Source organism: Xiphophorus couchianus, chromosome 8 (assembly GCF_001444195.1).
Source record: "Xiphophorus couchianus chromosome 8, X_couchianus-1.0, whole genome shotgun sequence".
NCBI classification, from domain to species: domain Eukaryota; kingdom Metazoa; phylum Chordata; class Actinopteri; order Cyprinodontiformes; family Poeciliidae; genus Xiphophorus; species Xiphophorus couchianus.
Genome location: NC_040235.1, coordinates 26,616,253 through 26,634,087, shown reverse-complemented (window position 1 = coordinate 26,634,087; position 17,835 = coordinate 26,616,253). Strand labels below are relative to the sequence as shown.

Below are 17,835 nucleotides of genomic sequence, written 5' to 3'. Positions count from 1 at the left end.
CACTGATTTTCTTTGAGACTGAGTTCAGGGTTTGTAACGGCCACCATAAAACAATGACTTTGTTTTCCTTACGCTACTTTTGAAATAACTTGGTGTTATACTTAGTCTCATGATCCTTTTGGAGGAACGTTTTATGTCGAGCTTTAACTTCCTGGTATTTCCTCATGTGCCAAATCCATAACAACACATCCATTCAGTTTAATTCTGTTTTGTGCTCTGAGCGACATCATGCTTTATATTATTTATTTTACATCATATTTCTAATTTCTAATTGCACTTTCTGAACCATTTGAAAGAATAATTGTTCCAGTTTATTCTTTACGTATTTGACCGAAATAGTCAACCTATTCATTTTGTCAGTTTATTATTTATTTTAGATTGGCTGTTATTCTCCTAATCCCACTGAGTGAACAAATTAAAGTTGTTTTTACATGTTTGACCAAGCTTATGACGCTATTGGTGTGTATAAATGTGCTGTACTGGTGCAGAGTTATCATATTAGTTTGTAATTCAGTGCAATTATGTCTGTTTAAAGATAGAAACATTTTTAGTCAGTCCAGCACAGTTTTTCTGTATCGGATCGGCATCGGTCGATAACTCATATCTGTATCAGAAGTGAAAAAAGTGGATAATTGCAGAACCATCTCTTTCCTAACTGGGCATTACCTTGGCGTCTATGCTTACATCTACACTTTCTTTCCTGACGTTGTCACTGATTTCCTTAGGTCTACCTAAGTGTTGAGGTGTTGAAATAAATCCACAAGTATCAGAAGCTTACAACACTGACATCATCCCCTTGGTTTTCCCAAATGGTCTAACTGTGTAGTACCTAGGGGCAGAACAAGATCTTGTCGTACAAGATCTCGTGAGACTGAAACACCAAAACATTTCTGGTTGAAGTGACTGCTAACTATCGCGCACCAGCCAGTTGCTGTCGGCACGACTCTGCCTGATGAAGGTCTAATACAAGATTCCCCAACTTCTTTTTAATCGCCTGTTTGGCAATGTTTTGGGCTTCCAGTAGGAACGATAAATTGGCGACAGAGTGAAACACGAGGCACAAAGAATATATAAGCACTGCAAGTTGTTCAGACATAGAAAGAGGCAGAAAGGCATCACTATGACAACTGATGGCTAGAAGTCTAGCGGTATGTTGTGCTATGTCACAATAACAGCGAACTCTAATAATAACAACTGAAAAATGGACCATCAGTAAATGAAGCACCAATCTAAGGTCTGGAGAGATAACAAGAAAGACATCAGTTTGTTGAACTTGCATTAATTTAAAAAGTAATATTGACAATCTCATCTGTCTCATTGTGAAGTTTTGGTATCGCTAATAGTAGCTGATCTTAGTGTAGAGAAACGACTGATTGTGAGGAAAGTTACACAAAGATTTAGCTTTTAGAAATGGTAAAACTAATAACTACGGTAATCCTAACTGATCAAAAACTGAAAAAAAACATGGCCGATTTTATGTCAGACAGTGAAGAAACCATCGGTATATACTGTATGTTTTAATGGAGACAGAGAGCCAGACGTATTTGGATGCAGCATATCAAAATGTCTGTTTGAAACACAGACAAAAGTAAAAAACAGCAAGCAGGACGGAAATATGTGCATCAACTTTTCTTACATGAACCAGAACTCGACAGAAGTCAATTGGTGGAAAACTCTGCTGTCCTAAATGACAAAGCTAGACGTCGATCCAATTATGTTTGAATGTATCGAGTATAGGAACTTCCACCTTCCGAACGCTACAAACATGCACATATTTCAACTTTTAATTTAGCAAGAAAGAAATACCTTGAACTCTGTTGGAACGATTAGTTTGGGTGTGTCTAAGCCCATCAACATATCCAGACCCACAAAGGACATGATTGACATGAAGATGGCAAAATCACTGATGAGCTTCCTCATCTAGCAGTCCACCCGCATGAGAACACAAACACACAGACCGGGGCAAGAAGACGACAGAGACGGGTGGGTAACATTGAGGATGGGCGATATGTGCCCAGAAAATATGGGAATGGGAGAATTCAGACAAAGAAAAGGAAGATAAGAAGTGACACATCATGTTCAAGGATTCCTATAATAATGAATTAACATGAAAACAACTGATTACAATTCTTCAAATCATTCATTACTAGGGAAGGAGATGCAGCCACCATTCACAAAGACAAGGGACGGTGGGAGACGAATTGCTTGGGGGACGATCGGACCTTTATCTGGGTCGGTACGTGCAGTTTGGGGGTGTCCAGCTCCAGGAGACAGTCCAAGCCACAGAAAAACATGATGGCGAGGATGATGGCAAAATCACTTATCAGGCAGCGGAGCTAGAGGGCATGCAGGGAGAAGATGGATAAGGGAATAAGGAAGACATTGTGTTGTATTAGGTTTCTAGGGGAGGGACTGATGGACAACAAGGAATGCATCAACTTGAAATAGTGATCTGTTTCTTTAAGCTGGTGATATTTTGCAACAGAATTTTTTTAATGTACATATTTGTGCACTTTTCTCGTTGCACACCCGTTAAAAGTAAGAACTGTGAAGAATGAGACGATGATAAATTGCTTCTGAATGTTTTGGATGTTTCATGTGATATAAGTATGATGTAATTCAAAGGAAAAACAAATACATCTTGGAGTGGAAATGTTACATGTTGAAATAACCAGTTTGTACGTGTGTGCACCCTTCACCTAACAGCGTTTCAGTTTACATCTGCCATCAGTTATGACAGGGTTCATGTATCATTTCCTGATATTTTGTTGATTTGCAACCTTCATTTAAATATGCAGAGAGGTTTTAATGGATCAAAGCCCATGGGAGAAGGGAAGAAAACAAATCTAATGCATTATAGTGGACATGCACTGCTATTGTTCATATGTCTAGAATAAATTATAACATAAAAATATCTTACGCAGATGTTATTCAAATTTATTTTGAATTTGAACTGTTTTTGTTGCAGTTTTGATGTCTTGTATTCAGTAACTTGTCCAGCACTTGTTGTTCGGATCACTTAGCTTCACTTTCAAGACCAGCTTTTGATCATTTCTGTCAAATCGCCATGGCTCCCTTCAACAGTGAATGACTTGGTTTTAAACAATCATTTCTTTATCACTGGCAGTCCAAGATGCAACAGCACATCTATTAAGAGGTGCTGGACTCTACTCTAGTTTTGAATTGTTTTCATTGACTGCTTGATAAAAGTTGTATCAAAGGTGGAAGAGGTTTTAAAGCAATTGATCATTTTCTCATTCCCATTAAAATAATTAAAGAAAAGTGTGTACCGTGTTTATATTCACTATCTGCGTTTCCATTACAATTGTGCGTAAATCTTTACTATTCCCCTAATGTAAAACAACATTGTGGTGTTTCCATTAAATAAGAAACACAATTAAAATCACATGTGACAACGTTTGTTCAGGCGATATAAAGCATTAATAAACACGCCGCGTCGTGATCCACCAACTCTTTCCTGTCATTGTGGTTTGTGCCAGTGGTAACATGTTGATCATGTGACTTGTGTGATGCACAAAAATGTTTCCATCGCAGTTTAATGAAATAAACCAATTCTGATATGGCCAAAAAAAATGTTACCTCATTCTAGTGCCAAAGCTTTTTTTCCAAGTTCTTTAAGTGTTTCCATTTGAACTTGTTTTCAAAATGTCAAATTGCACACTTATATGGTCAATGGAAAGCAGCTACTGTAAGAAAAAGACTCCTAATTAAAGCAACGTAAAGAAAAATTTGAAGTCAGAAAGTGAAGAGATTTTAGCTTCATAATGTCACTGGAAAAGCTGCTGAATGTTTTGAAGGATCATTGTAAATGAATATCTGGATATAAATGAGAAATATCACCAGCTTTATCCTTCAAACTGAACAACTACAGGATTGTAGCATTTTTGTAGCACTGAAGCATTTTCTCATGCAGGGACATCTTGTTGGGCTGAAGACGTTCCATGGACGTTAAAAAGGGAAAACCTGGGAATTTCTCCAACCAACTGAAGCAGACGTCTTACCTTTGTTGGGAAGTAGCGGCTGAACTTGAACTTTTTCAGAGAAACGGTCATGGAGTAGGTGCCGATGAAGAGGATGAAGGACATCAGGGCCAGGTCGGGGACATACTTACAGGAGCTCCCCACCAACACACCACCATACTTCACACACTCTTTCTTACTCAGCTGACTCCAGTCCAGGTCTGTCAGGTTAAACTAGGAGCCGAGAAGGAGAGCAGGGCAAAAGGAGATAGGATGGGGAGGAAACCAAAGGGAAGGGCAGAGGAGAGGAGAGGAAAGGCAAACAGAAGACAGAGAAGAAAAAAACGGCGATAACAAAAGAAAAAACAGCACAAAAAGTAGCCACCCTTGTATTCACAAATAAGATGGCAAACCACAAGTGATGGAAAACGTTTGTGCCGTTGGTCACTCACCAGCAGAGTCATGTTATCATCTGACATAGGAGCTGAAACGTTTAAACCCACAGCAGATGCTGGAGAGGACAAACAGAACTCCTGTCAGTTTTGATGATTTATGTTTTTCATTATCAGCTTGTTGGACCGCTTCGTCAGTTCTCATTACATGGTCTGACAAGTTGTGGTACTTTACTCACATTTCCACACAGCATCCAAGAATGAGGCAAAAATAAAAAGGCGACACAAAAAATATACATACTGAGTAAAAAATAAAGATTTCATTTCAACCACATTAAATGTCTACAGAAGACTTGTGTCTTGAATTCTGACTATAATCTCAAAATTTTGACTTTAATCTTTTGAAATCAAAAGTCAAAATTCTTTTATTGATCCTTCAGTGGCTCTAATCCTCTTCCACAGCTTCCCTAAAATTATAATTTTCAACATGGTATTATGTTGACACCAGAATTTACGAACACTGTATCAGTTATATTTAACCTTCTAATCTCAGAATAAACCTTTCCAATTTGTTTAGAATCCAGACGTATTCATACATTTAATTGTTTTTCTTTTTTTTTTTTTAGAAATTCCTTTTTTTCACTTTTTGACTTGTCAGCTGTTTCAGGTATTTTTCCATAAGTTTGCTGGGATTTCAGTCCTCTTCGTAGGCACTTTGTCCTGCACACGTTTTCAATTCTAGTCTGTCATTTTCTTTCAGACTGAAATCAGAGCTTTTGTGATGGTTATTCCAAAACATTGCCACTTTCTAACTAATCTGGCAGTAATTTGGGGTTGTTGTCATTCCCAACTATGTAAACAGACAGAAATTTAAAGAGAAGTGGGGAAAAAAGTGGATGCTTTTTTAATGCTTGTTCAGCACCAGACGGTGTCACCTGAGCCAAACTGTCTCATGCTTCACATTCCTCTCATTGAGCTCTAGTCAAAAGAACAAACTGTGGACAGTTTGAAGTCTCACCCTGGTCCGGCGCCACGCATTCACACTTGTAGGATGTAACATAATCTGGCTTGAAGCCGCGGTTGATTGGGTAGTACTGAAAGGCTCCGACCTGTGGGAAATAGGACATGTTTGTGTGTTCACAATGAAGATGTCTACAAATCTTCCGTCATGTTACCCACCATCTTCTTAATGGCGTCCGAGATGAAGATGAAGGAGATGAGGCTGGAGAAGCCCTCCTCTGTGAAGCGCGTCATGTATTTGATGATGTAGCTGGCGTCAGAAACGACCAGCAGAAAGCACTGCAGACACGAGTGCAGACCGATCCACAGCCGCAGCTCCATGTAGTCTATGCTGTTGTTCCTGTTAGGGCAGCCAATCAGAGCAAAAGTAAGAGGAGATGCCGTCAGTCACAATGCACCATCTTGTGTTCATTATTTAGCAATATTACGGGTGATTTATTAAGTTTCCTTGAACGGGTTAGGATAGGTCTAAAATATGCTCGTTACATTTTTTGCTCAAAATCATTCTTAGATAATGAAATTTCAGTCTATGTTTAAATGGCAGATGTGCAATTATGCAACATCGCATCTTTGAAAAGCAAAAGTAGAGCCTCTGCAGCAAGTCTTGTTGGTTGTGCAGGAGGCAAGTCAACAAAACACTTGTCTTTTCCAGCAGCCACATTACAGCACATACAGCGGTAAAAACCAGCCGAGCAAATGGACTGGAGCTCAAATTGGGTTGCTAGGTAACGGGGAAGGGTTGGGGTTGTTGGGTGAGGGTCACTGCCTGCTGATTTGTGATGTTATATTCAGAATGATTTTGACACAGCTCATTTTCTAGACACCAAAAAACTTTAACTTGTTGCCAAGAAATAAAAATGGCAGCGTGGTTTTTTTTTTGGTCTGTCTTTAGAAGTTTGTTTAAATTCAGTAGACAGACTATTTTTAATCCAATAAGATTGTATCTTGTTAGACAATAATTATTTGGACCCCCCTATGGTTAGATATGTTTATATACTTTTACCAATTTTTGGTTAAATTATTATATGCGTTTTTCTCTCTTTTGATTTCTTTTAAAAAGAAAAACCATTGCAAATTGCAAAAGACGAGAACATAATGCCAAAAATGTCAATAACTAGACATTGTATAATTATGTTAAGAGCAAATGAATCAAAACTAATAAACTTGATAATACAAAAAAATAAATAAATAAATACAAATTGGCATGCTAAAACTACCGTGCTTAGTTATTACCTGATTCTGTTACAGTATTCCTTTCAGTTTCAATATAGTCTCAAGAGAACATTTTGAACTAATAAACTCAATGAAGCAAATGAAATATTATTTTCCGTCTGTCTCACTTGCTGAACTCATAAAGCAGTTTTTCGAAGATGAGAATGGGTCCGGTTGAACTGAGGATGATGAGAGGCTGTCCGCCGAACAAACAGAAGACGGTTCCTGCCAGAGCAGTGCCAAGAAAACTCTCCATCACTCCCTGAAAGAACGAGACAAGGAGGACGGGTAGATCGTCAAACGTATTTAACGTACAGTCAGTTAAATCTACTGCTCTGTTACTTTCAGCATTAAGTAGACATTACGCATGTTTACTAAGACCTGGTAATTGTCCGTAGCATCTCCCAGCAGTCCGCCGAAGGTGATTGCGTTGGTAATGCAGCCCAAGTAGATGAAGAGCACTGCAGAGATGGATTGGATATGGAAGCCATCGTAGATATCACTACAGTAAAAGGGGATCTTCCTTTTGATGTCCAGCCACAGGCCACCGCAAAATCTGGAAAACAACAAACAGGACTAAGTTCAACACAAGTTTAACCGGCCAATCAATCAATCAATCAATCAATCAATCAAGTTTATTTATAAAGCACAGTTCAGCAACAAGTTAATTCAAATTCCAGTTTTCTGAAGGTTTTTTCCAGATTTGTGGTGCATAGAAGCTGAATGCTGCAGAAAGCTCCATGGTTGGTTCTGGTTCTGGATGCAGAGCAGAACCAGAAGACCTGAGAGGTCTGGATGGTTGATACAACAACAGCAGATCTTTAATGTATCGTGCTGCTAAACTGCTCAGTGCTTTATTAACTAACAGTATTATAAAGTCTATTCTCTCAGTGGAAGGACTGTAGAACTGGGTAATGTGCTCTATCGTCCTGGTTTTAAATAAAACAAATCAATAAATCACATGTACATAAGCATCAAGTCTTTGCTCTATATGTGTTTGGAGCGCCATTGGTAGCACTTTACTTCAGAGATGTTCAGAGTTGGTCTAATCCAGGTCAAATACATATTGCTCCTGATTCCACAGATTTATTATCTTGGCTGGATGCTTGGTGTTGTTGTAATGTTGAAAGATGAATTATTGCCTTAGCATGGTGTCCAGGGCACTCTGGAGCAGTTTCTCTCAAATAATCTGTTTATTATTGGCAGGTAACTCTCAATACAGACTATAGTCACCCAGTTCCTGCCATAGAAATAAATGACCACGTTGGAGCTCTGTGTCAAAGCACAGGCTATAAAAACTTATGTAAATACCTCCCAGAGACACTTGCTACATTTTATAATTGCGCAATTTGACATTTTGAAAATAAATTTGCTTAATGGAAACAAACCAATTCAACAAATACTCTCATTTGTCTATAAAACGTTTTGGTGCTAGGATGAGATGGGGTTTTTTTTTTGGCTGTACTGAAATTGGTTTATCTTGCAAACTGTAGAACCACTTTTTTTCCCATCACACAAGTCACATGATCAACAACCAGATATTGAGACTGGTGCAAACCACAAAGAAGACGACGACCGGAAGTAGTTGGACGATGGCGCTGCATGTTTTCCCAGCAGATATCGCTGCATGCTTACACCCACACACACGCTCTGTGCTTATAATATCCTTCAGACTGTCTGTGACTATTTGTTGCAGACATTCCTTTTAAAGTTCTCTGCTTACCTCCCAGTGAACTTCAGCTCTTCTCCCAATTCATGCTGAACAGGAAGATCGTCGTCTTCTCCACCAGCGGCCCCACCAGCCGAGCCGTTCATCTGACCCAGCTCGTTCAGGTTGAGGACTGACTTCCTGCAACACAATTAGTTAGCACAATTTTTTCTTATTTACCACAATAGCTTCTTTGCCATTATCAGGTACTCAGACTGCAAGACCTTTAAATAACAACTGTAAAACTATAATGATACATGCTCTAAGGGAATTGTATTGTATAAAATGATCGTGACCTACTTTATACAACAAAATATCCAAAACTTACTGTATCTAAAAACCATAGAGTCTAGGGTGTCATACTCAAGATCCGGGTCCAAGTCCGGCCGGACTTTCTATATGCATATATATGCACATAAATACATATAAGATAACAATTTTACACTTAAATATTATTTTATCAGTCAAATCAAGGCATTTTTATTTGTTTCCTGCCAAATTGCATTAATCAATCCCTCCACTTTTTTGTGAAAATTAATTAAAAATCAACAGAATCCTGCAATTGTTTTGCACTAATGAACAATCATGAGTTTATTGCAGTTTTTTGCTAACTTCCACCTGCAGGTGGCAGCATTTCTTACTTCTAATCTGCAGCTGCTTAGATTTCCTTACAAGTTACAGTCTATACATGCCCAACAAAAAGTCACATTTGCAGTCATCAATTGCAAATGTTGTGAAATTTCTTGCAAATATTTTCAAATTAGATCCACAAAACCAGTGAAACAAAAGCTGTCCCGAAATCCTGTAGGGCAGCGTTTCCCAATTCCGGTCCTCAGGCCCCCCTGCCCTGCATGTTTTAGATGTGCCTCTATTCCAGAGCAGCTGATTCAAATGATTGCATGACCATCAAGTGCTGCAGAAACCTGTTGATCACCCATATATTCAATCCAGGTGTGTAGCAGAAGGGAAACACCTAAAACATGCAGGGCAGGGAGGCCTGAGGACCGGAATTGGGAAACGCTGCGGTAGGGGATTGATAGATGGGAAAAGAATTTCAATTTTATTTAACTTTAAAAATTCAAACACTGCTATTTATTCATATTTTAACAGATTGTTAATAAGTATTACATCAACAACCATCCATTTTAAGAACCTCTGTGATGTTGATTCGACCCAAAATGTAAATGAACGTGACACTCCGGCTCTAGACCCGGGGCAATCGAGTCCAAGGTCTAATACCTGCAGCGGCTGAAAAAGGTGTTATCCTCACAAGAACATTACATTGTTATAGAAACAATCTTCCCAGGACTTACCTCATTTCTGCTGATGGAACCTTCTTTGGGGGTTCAATGCGTATTTTGGGGTCCCATTCCCCTGGGGGAAGGACAATCACCTCATCCAGGAACTCGTCAACTCCTGCAATCAGGTCATCACGGTCCCGCGCTTTGTAGGCGACATCACTGAACAGCTGATCGCAACAAGAGGCTGCAGTCACACCAATGATCAAATGCTTTTTCTAGAAACGTCGGACTGAGCTAGCTTCTTACATCGTCCACCATGAGAGTCGCGATGGCTCGGCCGATTTCATTGTAGGACTTAGTTTTGCCTTGAGGGCCCAGCAGGATGAAGAGGAACCTGAAGAGCAGAGTGGTTGATAAACCCAGAACATTTGTCAAAGTGATGATGGAGGGAAGATCCTACCTGGTTGGCACAGGAACCTCAGTGAGGCCTCCCAGAGTGGTGGCTTGAGCCAAGCGTACAAAGGAGACAAACGGCTTGTCCAGAAAGTCCACCTCACCAATCAGCACGTTGGAAGCTTCTGCATCACGAGGAATCTTCTTCATGAACTTATTCTTCAGCTGTAAGAAGGGAGGGAAGCTCTCAAAAGAGTGATGTGGTGTTTTTCCCCCCTCAAATACTAGTAGATCTCAAAGAATCTGAGATAAAAGTGCAATTTTTCTTGCCAGTCATCTGAAAAAGTGAAACTCGTGCTTCGTTCAGAATTATCACACATAGCGTTAAATTTTCCAAGCCTTTGTGTCTTGTAGTTCTTATGATTACGGCTCACAGATAAAGAAAAACCAAACGTCAGGATCTCAGAAAACGAAAGTACTGTGAAAAAGATTATTTATGGAAACTCATGATGTTAGTTAATTAACTCAAAACACCTGCTAAGGTTACATACAATAAAATACACAAAATTGTAATTCTTGAAGATGTACTAGCAAGTTCATGAACCTCTAAACCAGGGGTGGGCAACTCCAGGCCTCAAGGGCCGGTCTCCTGCAACGTTTAGATGTATCTCTATTTCAACACACCTGAGTCAAATAATGAGGTCATTAGCAGGACTCTGGAAAACCTGACTGCACTTGGGAGGTGATTCAGCTGTTGAATTCAAGTGTGTTGAACCAGAGAGACATCTAAGAGTTGCAGGACACCGGCCCTCGAGGACCAGGATTGCCCACCCCTGCTCTAAACTGAACTGAAGGCAGCTATCAAAGCAACATGGGCTTCCATTACATCTACGCAGTGACACAGGCTGATCTCCTCCATGCCACAGTGCATTGATGCAGAAATTCATGCAAAAGAAGCACCAACCAAGTACTGAGTACATAGAAATGAACATACTTTTGAAAAATCTGATATTTGTAGTTAAATATTTGGTCTAATGTAATATTTTCATTTTCTGAGACACTGAATTTTGGGTATTCTTTACCTGACACTCATCATCATGAACATTTAAAAAAGTAAAATCTTGAAATATTTTACTGCATGTGTAATGAATCTCTATAAAATGGCCGCTTCACTTTCCAACACATATTTTGCACTTTTATACAATAAAATACACAAAATTGTAATTCTTGAAGATGTACTAGCAAGTTCATCTGACACTGGAACACATTTTTGATCACTGAGAAGTAATTACTCTCATTAGTAGCAATACTAAGCATACTGAAGTACACAGCTGTGCAGAGTGACCATAACTCTTGTTTTTGCATTACTAAATGGGCTTTATGCCTCTACATTCCAACTAAGCTCTATCTGTTTTGTTATTTCACAATTGCAAACATAGATACAGTAAAAAAAAAAAAAAAATCCTGTAACTTTGTGTTACAGCTTTGCTGTTGTGTACCCCTGCTTCTCTGCCAAAAAGCACGTGGCAGTGGAGCGGTGGGCGCTTAAATCAAAATCTCTTCATAATCTGTTAATGCTGCTTTCAGAGTCAATACACCAGCTGCTCCTCCTTCACTGCCTGCCTTTGCATTTTGGTCCTAAACAAACAGTACAACACACACACACACACACACACATACACACCAACACTTGGCCGAAGTTGTTTTTTCCATTCTGCTATCTGCATTTATTCTTTTGGATATTTATTTGCGACAATATGAAATCTTGTTGCGAATACTTGATAGCACGTCCGCTGCTTTATCCCGTATTTATGCAAACTATCAAAAACAAAGAAAACTCGGAGGTACAAAGCCAGCTTTTCTGAACAGTCGGTCACATGTGAATGTTTCGTTACTTCGCTTTGAAGTGTGTGTCCACTTATTTCCCCAAACACCACATGATTTCTGCCGCTTATGTAACAAGCAATACTTGTGACCTTTGGAAATCCTCAAAGAACTGCCGATGTTTTTGGTTTTTTTGCCACGTAGCCTATTATAAGCTGATGGAAGTAGCAGTTATTTGAAGCTACAGTTCATGGCCACATCATGGTTTCAAATCTTTATAGTGAGAAAAGAACCAATCAGATTGAAAAAGATCCCGGGATCAGTTTCAATGCTTTGCAAATTGTTTGAATTTAAATGTGCAGCTGCTTTGTAAGAGAACTGCACAGTTTATAATCTGCTTTGGATGTTTTCAATTACAGCTGTTTCTTTAAATGTTCTGAAGAAGTCAGAGCTTTTCTGGTAGAGCACCAAGCCCGTTTTAATTTAGTTTTTGTCAGTTTTAATCAAACTCCAGTTCATTTGCCTATACAGGTTCATTTGGTCGGCTGTGACGGCATAATCAACGTCTGATAAGGACCAAAAACCGAACTCAAACCTCGGTCTCGGTTTGGCTGAAGTGAACTGTGGTTCGGTTCAAAAGCTTATGTGGATACCAGCAGGAAGCAGACTATAGCGCGGGGCATTCTGGGTAAATTCAACCAAAGCAAACGCACAAGGCCAGCACTAGCGGGAGGAAATGTCTCGTGGTCTTTTACCATCGACAAAAAAAGTAATCCCACAACCGCTAAAATCTGACACCACTCCTTTTTATGTACATTTTGTGAAGAAGAAACTTGTGCTCAGTGTGATCTTCAGAGGTTTTCATATCGTTTCCGTCAGTTGTTCTTGGTGCAGCGCCCCCACAGGCGAGGAGGATGAATAGGTATTGCAAAGCGTTTGATTGGTTTGACACAGTGCAGTGTGAAATAGAACCACAGCAGCTGAAACTGGAACAAATGATGCAATTCTGGTCCCCAATCGAACCGAGTCGACGGGACTATAAGGTATGAAAACACCCATAGAGTAAAATTAAAAAGGAGAGTCCAAAAATTTAAAAGGGATCCAGAATTGGAATTACAAGAATGAGATACAAATATCAATGATCCGACATGAACACTGGAAATATAAATGCTCATCAAGTAAAGGCAGTAAAAAATGGCAACAATAAACACACTACTTCCTTTTACACAAAGTACAATAAGACAACATTCACCTGGTCGGTACTCGGCGTGTCTGAAATGTCATTCATGCTTCGGCTCTGGGCAGGATCTGTGGAGAAAGAGCACACTTATTCTGGAATCACAAAGATGTTCAAATGTAGTTAACAGGATCAACAGTTGTTTACATTATATATTGAAACGTTCCGAATCATTACATCAAAGTACAAGTAGGCCATTAAGGTTCTCAACAAAGCAGATCAACAAAGTATCAAGCAAAGGCTGTGAATACTTGCATAAATTCTGATCTCTGTAACGTGAAGTCTGTAACGTAAAATGTGGTAAAAAGTGAAGCGCTGTGAATACTTTCCGGATGCACCGTAAATTGTGTGAAGCACACGCAGATTTTTCCATGCGTGCACACAGAAAGCATTGAGTAGCAGTAGCCGGAGGCAGAATTTGTGGAAAACGGTGTTGATTAAATCGAAAAAATAACACATTCAACTTAAGAAAGAAAAGTGTAAAAGATTGCGACAAAGTACAATGTGTGTTATTGCGTTTAACATAATCTCACCTTGAATACTTAAAAAAAAATCCTGCCTTTCATTTGAGTGCAGGTTTGTCAAATAACTTGAAAATTACAATTTTTTCAAAGTAAATGTAAACTTAATCCAATGAAACTTTACTGTTTAGAGTTTCTATGAACTTTGAATTTGAAACCCATGACTTTCATTTGCCTGATGTGCAAAGCAGAAATGATACAGAAGTTACTTGAGGGATATATGTATGCATCCCGGTATCCCAGCATGCTCAGTGGCAATCAGCAATCAGCTGATTGCCAGGAAAAGCCTCTGCTGTTCTCTTGGCTGAACGGTCAGCGCTGGACCCAGTAATTGTTCCATCACTGATATTGTTGAAATCATTTTCCCCAAATGTTTGTTTTCCCTTCACTGAATAAATACAATCCAACTGAAAGTTGAAATTTCTACTTTAATATTAAGTGCAATATTAGGTTTGCAATCAGAAGTTCATTTACCTCAACTTTGTTGCTAAAATGTGCCATCCAAACAAACTTGACCTTAGTTAAAGCTGCAATGTATAACTTTCATAAAATAATCTGTTGTTTTACATATTTGTTAAAACTTTCATTATGTTGTGACAGTATTGTATCCTTGTGCTAGCTACAGAAACACACAGCTCAGTCAGAAACATCCAATCAGAGCCAGGAGGAGGGTCTTAGTTAGCGCTGCTCAAGCTCTCCGCCATGCTGTCTGCAATGCCACTGCTTCTTCTGGATGAACGCTAAAGCTAGTTAGCATGGCCACTGATGACGGCAGAAAAGCGGTTTTCCTGGAACAATAATTTGTTCCTCCACCATTAGCACACTGAGCAGCGTGTACATAAGCATGATTGATAGTGCAAAGACCTTCCTCCTGGTTCTGATTGGCTGATTTTGAGCGGGAGCGGAGCATTTCTGCAGGTGACAATAGCAGCACTAGGTGGAGAAGCTTGATTCCTTTTTGTCACAGATCTGTCTCATAATTATACTGTCACAATATGGCGACAATTTTAACAAATATGTAAAAAATCTTATTGTTTAACAAAGTCATATACCACATTAGCGCCTTCCTGCCAATTAATTTTACCACATCTATATTTTTAGGGGTTTAGCAGCACATTCCAAATTTTATCAGCACAGATTTCAAATTTCAGCCATACATTAGTTACTGTGTATATTTATTAATTCATTAAAGTGCCATGACAGTAGAGTATTTTCTGCAGCACTCCACACCAAACCACTGCAAGAATGGGCAAGCTGTTAATTGTTTTATATTCCAGGTCTCTATAGTAACTCTGTAGACATTAATAAATGCTGTTTAGGCTGCTAAACAAGCACCACTAGCTCCACTTCATAAACACACCAGGGTTTGTTTTCAGTCGGGTGACAGATATCATTGGACATAGCTGTTACACCCCTAATTATTTTATTTTCTTTCATATATGGTTAGAACATACAGTATGTGTCATATATTTGTGTGTGTGCGTGGGCGTGTAGGGGCGTGCGTGTGTGTGTGTGGTTGAGACTCACGCAGGTGGCCAAGGCTGCTTGACTGCCGAGAGCGTAGGTCTTCGGTGGAGTGGTGGATCCCGGAAGCTGAGCTAGTACTACGAGTCAGATTCACCTGAGGACTACGGTCTGACAGACCAGCAGCAGATATGGAAATAATGAACAGAGAAGAGCTGATTTCACAAGGAGAGAGGGGCAACTGGTGATCATCATGATGGCAGAAAACAAAGGAAGCAATATGATTGGAAATGATCAAGAACTTCTAGACTTTTTTTGTTGATTTGTAAATGAAAATGTAAACGCTCACTGGAGGGCGTGTTGGAGGACTTTCCAATGTCTGCCAGCGAGCGATGAATTGGTTTCTTGGTCTGGTGACGATGCTTTCTGAGCAACACGAAGATGATCTTCTCCTTCAGATCCGGAGGAACGAGATCGTCGGCTATTTGGCGATCCACAATTTCCTCTGAGGCAAAATGTTTATGCATTTAGTATTCAGATTATTTAACAATATTTCCCCAAGACAACATGAACTCACCGTTTCCTTATGAGAATATTTGGAGTTTTTACTCGACAGAATCTTAAAACTAAGGTAAACCCAAACACTGCCCCTGGGTTGAACTTTTTGCCCAATCAGTAAATATCAACAACAACTTCTACCATTTGTACCAGTGAGTCCAAACAGGTCTTATTATCTGTCCCTTTTGTTCTGCAAATGTTCTAATCCACTTCTGAATCTTTTCTGTAAAATAGAGCCTCATAATATATAGAATTTTAATATCTGCAATATTTGTTGTTTTAAGTGTCATGTCATAAAATTCTACTTTCTGTCTGCAGTCAAACAAGGGTAGTAACTAGTTTCATTTAGTCAGTTACATTTATGTGAGAATTTTTTTATTGACATTTAAGGGTATTTTTACTACAATTTTTAGGTACTTTCTACTTTTACTTGAGCAATTTCATTATGAAGTATCTCTAATCTAACTTGAGTAAAACTTCTGGATTCTTTACCCACTGACTGAATGAGAAACAAACAGAAATACACCTGCAGTTTTTGCTAAAGTTTCATAAGTATATGTATATTGAAACAAACTGATTTGGAAACTTTTTTCTTTTGCCTAACTTTGTTATGTTTTTGTTACTTATATGAATTATTGTCATTTTGATCCTTAAAATACCCAAATTTCCTCTTCACTTTAGATTTTGGTCCATCTGATGACGTCATTTTTAAATATTAAATGATGGATAATTTGATCAGTTACTCAGCACTTGAGTAGACTTTTTTTTTCTTTTTTTTTTTTAACCAAATACTGTTTTACTCTTACTTGAGCAATTTCTTGGACGACTTCTGTTTACTTTTTATTTGACTGAAAATATTCTGAAGTTGCGCTCTACCCACCTCTGGTAAGTTCATAAAAACCCATTTTACACTCCTTGGTAAAAACCTAAACTATCCTTTCAAGATTTAAACGACACGTCTTGTGAGACTCACCCACTATCTGTGGCAGTGAGTAGCCCTCCAGGTCCAGCAGAATGCTTCCCGTCTGCAGGCAGGTCCGGAGCTCAAACAGACTATGGAGGGTCAGCGTGGAGACGTGAGGCTTGCTCCATCTTTCTCCGCCCTCCTCCACCTTCTCCTCAAACTTCACCCACCTGAAGAGGACCGGCTCAACTCAGCAAATAACGGTCAAGTTTTTGTCTTCCAAGAGAAAGACGGAGAAATGGATATTTCTAGCCACAGGTTAGTGTTCATGTTTCAATCAGTAAGACTGATTTTCCCTTTGCTTTAGTCACATGGAGTGTTGGATTGCTTTTACTCACCCGCCTCAGGGAACCAAGTGGAACCTTTAGACCCTATAAAAGGCAACCTGAAATCCTAAAGCAACAACCACCTTGGTCCTGGTACTTGTGATTCTGTGATAAATGTACCTGGCAGACTCTTTCCATTCCAGCTCTTCTCCATCATGTTGCAGTGTGTCCATCTCAGTGAAAATGGTTGGTGTTGGGGTGGTGTCATCCTCACCCAGGATGTGGCGGAGACGCTCTGCAGCTGGAGAAACTACAGATACACACAATCCATCTCAGATTTTGTTTGCAGCCCTGACAGTTTCGGTGCAAAGTTCATCCAAACCTAAATGGTGGACGGTGATTATTGCATAATGTTTATAAATCAGCTCATTTAATCGATTACAATTTTAGTTTAGATAATTGCTCAGCTGTCCAGTGAGGAGGTAAGACCACTTGATTAAAGACTCTCACATACTTCATCCAAAGTGCTAAAATTGGTTCTCATTGACATGGAGATAAAAATTGCATCATTTTGTTTGCAGGGAGACATTTGCCTTCACTTCTTGACACCAGCCCTGGGTTGAACTGTTATGCGAATGTTGCTTGACTGGTCACTGGTGTCTGGATGGCCTTCAAGGACGAAGCTCCTCCTCGGAGCTGCAGTTTCCAAGTTTCCTTCACAGAGCAGCCCTCTCCTTATACTCCCCACTCAGCTCCTACAGACTAGCCAGCATCAATTAGCAAGCAGCTGGTGGAACTGCTCATCACCTAAGCTCATCATATGAACTACTTCTCAGAGCAACGCTGGTAAAAACATTGTTAAAGGTTAACAGAGGAACCATGTTGTGAGTGATTTAAGCCAATCACTCCTATAGTGATTGCTAGGCAACAGACCAACAATGATCCAAATACAAAACCAAAATGTAGGCAAAACACAATTTTGCTTGATTTCTCAAGCATGCATAAAAAAAATCAAGGAAACACCCCAGTTATGTTTTGAGAGAATAACATTATGA

The 17,835-nt window shown here is 39.3% G+C and overlaps 1 protein-coding gene across 5 annotated transcripts in view; it reads right to left on the bottom strand.

Annotated features, from left to right (window-relative positions):
* The window catches only part of slc4a5b (solute carrier family 4 member 5b), a 35,552-nt gene that overhangs the window by 9,662 nt on the left and 8,055 nt on the right, over nucleotides 1-17,835 (bottom strand). For 3 of the 5 annotated variants that reach the window (XM_028026515.1, XM_028026518.1, XM_028026519.1), the window contains 16 exons: nucleotides 16,961-17,090; nucleotides 16,524-16,684; nucleotides 15,342-15,497; nucleotides 15,056-15,163; nucleotides 13,023-13,078; nucleotides 10,014-10,171; nucleotides 9,860-9,947; nucleotides 9,626-9,780; nucleotides 8,328-8,453; nucleotides 6,986-7,160; nucleotides 6,733-6,866; nucleotides 5,552-5,732; nucleotides 5,391-5,481; nucleotides 4,433-4,491; nucleotides 4,023-4,214; nucleotides 1,807-1,920 (listed from right to left, as the gene is read on the bottom strand). In XM_028026515.1, coding sequence (XP_027882316.1) covers nucleotides 1,807-1,920; nucleotides 4,023-4,214; nucleotides 4,433-4,491; nucleotides 5,391-5,481; nucleotides 5,552-5,732; nucleotides 6,733-6,866; nucleotides 6,986-7,160; nucleotides 8,328-8,453; nucleotides 9,626-9,780; nucleotides 9,860-9,947; nucleotides 10,014-10,171; nucleotides 13,023-13,078; nucleotides 15,056-15,163; nucleotides 15,342-15,497; nucleotides 16,524-16,684; nucleotides 16,961-17,090 — 2,084 coding nt within the window. Of the gene's footprint in view, nucleotides 1-1,806; nucleotides 1,921-2,222; nucleotides 2,337-4,022; nucleotides 4,215-4,432; nucleotides 4,492-5,390; nucleotides 5,482-5,551; nucleotides 5,733-6,732; nucleotides 6,867-6,985; nucleotides 7,161-8,327; nucleotides 8,454-9,625; nucleotides 9,781-9,859; nucleotides 9,948-10,013; nucleotides 10,172-13,022; nucleotides 13,079-15,055; nucleotides 15,164-15,341; nucleotides 15,498-16,523; nucleotides 16,685-16,960; nucleotides 17,091-17,835 lie in introns of all 5 variants that reach the window. The other 2 variants (XM_028026516.1, XM_028026517.1) reach the window with 2 other exon arrangements.